The 3,775-nt window shown below is 41.2% G+C and overlaps 1 protein-coding gene across 1 annotated transcript in view; it reads right to left on the bottom strand.

Annotated features, from left to right (window-relative positions):
- DIO2 (deiodinase, iodothyronine, type II) overlaps window positions 1-3,190 on the bottom strand; it is a 17,129-nt gene extending 13,939 nt beyond the window's left edge. The window contains exon 1 of the mRNA XM_015427027.1: window positions 2,963-3,190. Within this exon, the coding sequence (XP_015282513.1) occupies window positions 2,963-3,184 (222 nt within the window). The 5' untranslated portion in view covers window positions 3,185-3,190. The remainder of the gene's footprint in view (window positions 1-2,962) is intronic.
- Window positions 3,191-3,775: the final 585 nt, after the last annotated feature.

Raw genomic sequence — 3,775 nt, 5'->3', positions numbered from 1 at the left:
CAGGAATGTAGAAATTGTACCAAAGCTGGTTAAAAATACACATGGGGGGATTAAACAAACACAAGAGAGAATCACCAACAGCCTTTTCTAATGAATCAACCTATGCCAGCATTAGCAACATATTACTCATGAACTGAATAAGCCCATTAAATAATGCTCTTTTTTTCCACCTTTAAATTTAGCACCATCGCTCATGGCTGCTGCCCTCAATGCAAGCTGAAGGTGTCCACACACGGGTTATATTGAAGGGGAAAATTAAATTAAATTCTGTCTCACATCTGGAAGTGATGCTAGCACATGTGACACCAATTAAAGGCAAGCCTAGTAAAGGGAAAGGCTCTCTCCACAGCGCCTGGCCTTCCACTGACACAGTCCCCTCTACCTGCTCTGCCATTTTTTTCCATAGGGTCACTTTCTGGCTCTCTGCAAGCATCCTTGTAAAAGGAGATGCCATTATCACCTATTTAATTTCTCCTGATTAGTCAAGGCTACAGGGATGAGATGCTATCTGACATGTTCTTTGGACAAGCCTCCTCTCTGCAGAACTACAACATTGCACACACTCCCTGTATTAGAGCTCTCTGTGTGCAACTCTCCCATGGAAAACTTCAAGGCAACATTCATAACAATCCATTGTCCAGTTCTTAGGAGATTTATGCCCTTCATGTCTGCTCTAAAACTGCTTGACCTTTGAAAAGATACCCCAAATTAATGTTGTCCCTACTTTTCAGGGGGTTATTAGTATGCAAACTATCAAGAAGCCCTATGAAAAGCATTTTCGTTCATGCGTGTCTCTGTCAACACTGGCCGCACATGAAAACAAGAAGGAAGATAGACTTTTGTTACTGCTTTTGGACATTTTAGATTGACTGAAGATATTCAGAAAATATTTAGCACTTTGATCACCATGATTAACAGCAGTTATTATGCTGTTGTCATGTTCCAACAACTTCAGATTACTTTTAATATGGAACAAATGAAACTGGAATAAGGGATGAAGGATTCCAGTCTATTTCAGTAGGTATCCTACTAAACCACTGTATTGCTTTGATCCGCTTTTATGCTGCATAGATGTTCATCTCTGCAGGATCACTAACAAAGTAACTTTCAAAGCAGAGTTCTGGCACATCAGAGTAGCCTTTAAGAATCTAAACTACTTCAAAGCAGATTTGTGATACTAAGGTCCAGGATTTTAGTCTACGATATGTAGACTTCATCATGGTATCACTGAGCACTGGACAATTTTCAATTCATGAGCTCATCTCTGAGCAGATGATATAGGGTCCAGTTAGATGTCTTCCTGAAGAAACTTGGGATAACATAAAGCATTCATGAACTTCTCCTCCCCCCGGCAAAAAAAACCAAAAAAAACCCAGCTCTACATACCAAGTGGGAAACATTTTATGTCATTATCCCTGGATACCAACCCCCTCATCTTACTCTTGATTTAATTGTGGGAGCTCTCCATGGTGCAAGGAATTCCTAAGAAGTATCCATGTGTCCGGAGAATGAACTGGGCTAGACAGATGAATTCGGCCAACCTCAGAACAGGTTGAAAATTCATGGCAGTTGTCATAGTGAAGCAAACAATATTTTTGCACAGTGTAAGAAAAAGCAATTGACTGAACTACTGGGAGACTAGCAGCATCAGTGCCTTTGTTATAAAGTACAGCAGCTATTTCAGTTTTCCACCCAAAGTTGTGCACTGACCTTTTTCCATATGAGAAACTGGGGTCTTTGCATTTTTAAAAAACGTTAATCATTATAACTATTTTCCAAGAGCTTAGCTTAAGGCTTCTTCTTTGTTACTTAGCCCAATAAAACCATTTAACTTCCCATTAAAAAGGGTGTTGTTGATCCTCTCCACATTAGCTGGGGAAACACCAAGCTGTCAGCTCACAGTTTGGCAACTAAAAAAGAAACATCATTTCAATTTCCACTGTACACTGCTCCTCACTCCATTAACCCAGTCCTCACATGCTGTAGATGAAGATCACTGAAGGCAACAGGGCTCCTGCTGGAGCTCCTACTGGTGAAGTTCAGCAAGGATCGCCAACTCCATTTCAAACCACAAATACCAAAGGCATCCTAATTGTATCCCCCCCCCCCTTTCAGCAGACAATGCAACTCTCAGCTTTCTCATCCAACCTTATGGAACTCATGTCTTGAATAATGGCTCTACTGCTAACCTCTGCAATAGCCCAAGAGAATTTTTTGGCATGAACTTTATTCACCACACTTTCCTGTTCTGCAAAATGGGAACAATAGCAGCCTATTTTGAGTTGGCACCCAGTAGACTGTTTACTTTCAGTTCTGTCTAGACATTTGAAATCAACAGGAAATGTCAAACATTTATATATATATATATATATATTCCTTTTTCATGACAGATAGAATCAGTAATTTTGTTATTTGTAATGGTGGGAAATCCTGTCTACAGTTGCTTATACATTCTGTAGTCCTACGCATATTCATTCCGCCATGAATTATATTACAATCAAGGGAAACATGCTGGAACCCATAATTTTTCTTGTATACATCTAATGTTATATCAATATGGTGGGGGATCTATTTTTTTCCAAAGGTTACCATTACCAAAGTATCCATTAACAGTTGCAGCCCTAGAAATCTATAACAGCACTATAGTGCTACTGAACAGATGGTGAGCAACACAGAAATCCATATTATTAAACAGGGTCAGAAACAATTCCTAAACCCACACAGCATAACTAGAGTTTAAAAGAACCTTTAATGAAGTTGTACATTTTAAAACCTGGCATGGGAGTTGGGAATTCAAATCCTGGCTCTGCTTCTTCTGCGCTGAACAGTTAATGTCATGAAACTTACCTTCATTCCGGTCTGAAGCTAAACTTCCTATGCATCTCCCTGCCGACCCCTTCTATCAGCAATCACCATCCCCTTCCAGACCTTCATCTCCAACAGCCCAGTTCCATCAACCCACCTGTTTGTAGGCATCTAGGAGGAAGCTATTCCAGACGCAGCGCAGCCCCTCCGATGTCAGCATCCTTCGCCACTCACCACGTGCAGATTTGGAGCGACTCAGAAGAAGCACCATGTGCTTCAAGAGGACCACCGAATCATAGAGTGCAAGGAAGAGGCAATTGGAGAAGAAAACCGGCAGGATCTGCAGTGTGATCAACAGGTCCACGCTTAACAGACCCATCTCTTTCTTGCTGCTGCTCTTCAAAAGCTTCCTTTGAGTTCCCTGGTCATGCCCTGTATCCTCATTAATAAAACAAAACAAAATACAAGGTGCTTCTTAAAAACCCATTGTGCCCCATCTCCTTGCAGAAAATTGGCTCAATACAACAAAGCAGGTTTTTTAAAAAAAGAAACTCAAAAAGCCAGCGTGAAAGTTCTTCCACCCTGAACTGCTTTTATTTTATTTTCAGAAAGTCTGTCAAACTGTTTTTCCCCTTAACTAGTAGCCCTTTTCAGTCCGTTAAAAAGGAGAGAGACAGAGAGAGACAGCTGTGCTGCCAACTGCTTGCAGTTCTAAAACTGAAGCAGAACCACTGCTAACTTTCCTCTAACTCTCAGCTCTTTAAGTACAAAAGTAAGCAGCTCCCTCAATCCTTTATCACCAAAGCTATCAGGTGAAACATTACTAGAGGTGGTGGGGGGAGTCTTTGTACACAAACTTTCTGCTCTTCTCTCACTCACTTCGGCTCAGTCTCTCCCCTGCCACTCTCTGCTTTCTCTCCCTCTCCCTATCTGTCTGTGGTACAAAGTGCTTTCCCTCTGGAGTTTTAGC

Source organism: Gekko japonicus, unplaced genomic scaffold (genome assembly GCF_001447785.1).
Source record: "Gekko japonicus isolate JY-2015 unplaced genomic scaffold, Gekko_japonicus_V1.1 scaffold368, whole genome shotgun sequence".
Taxonomy (NCBI): Eukaryota; Metazoa; Chordata; class Lepidosauria; order Squamata; family Gekkonidae; genus Gekko; species Gekko japonicus.
Note: the sequence above shows the minus strand (reverse complement) of the source record. Positions and strands in the feature narration are given on the sequence as shown.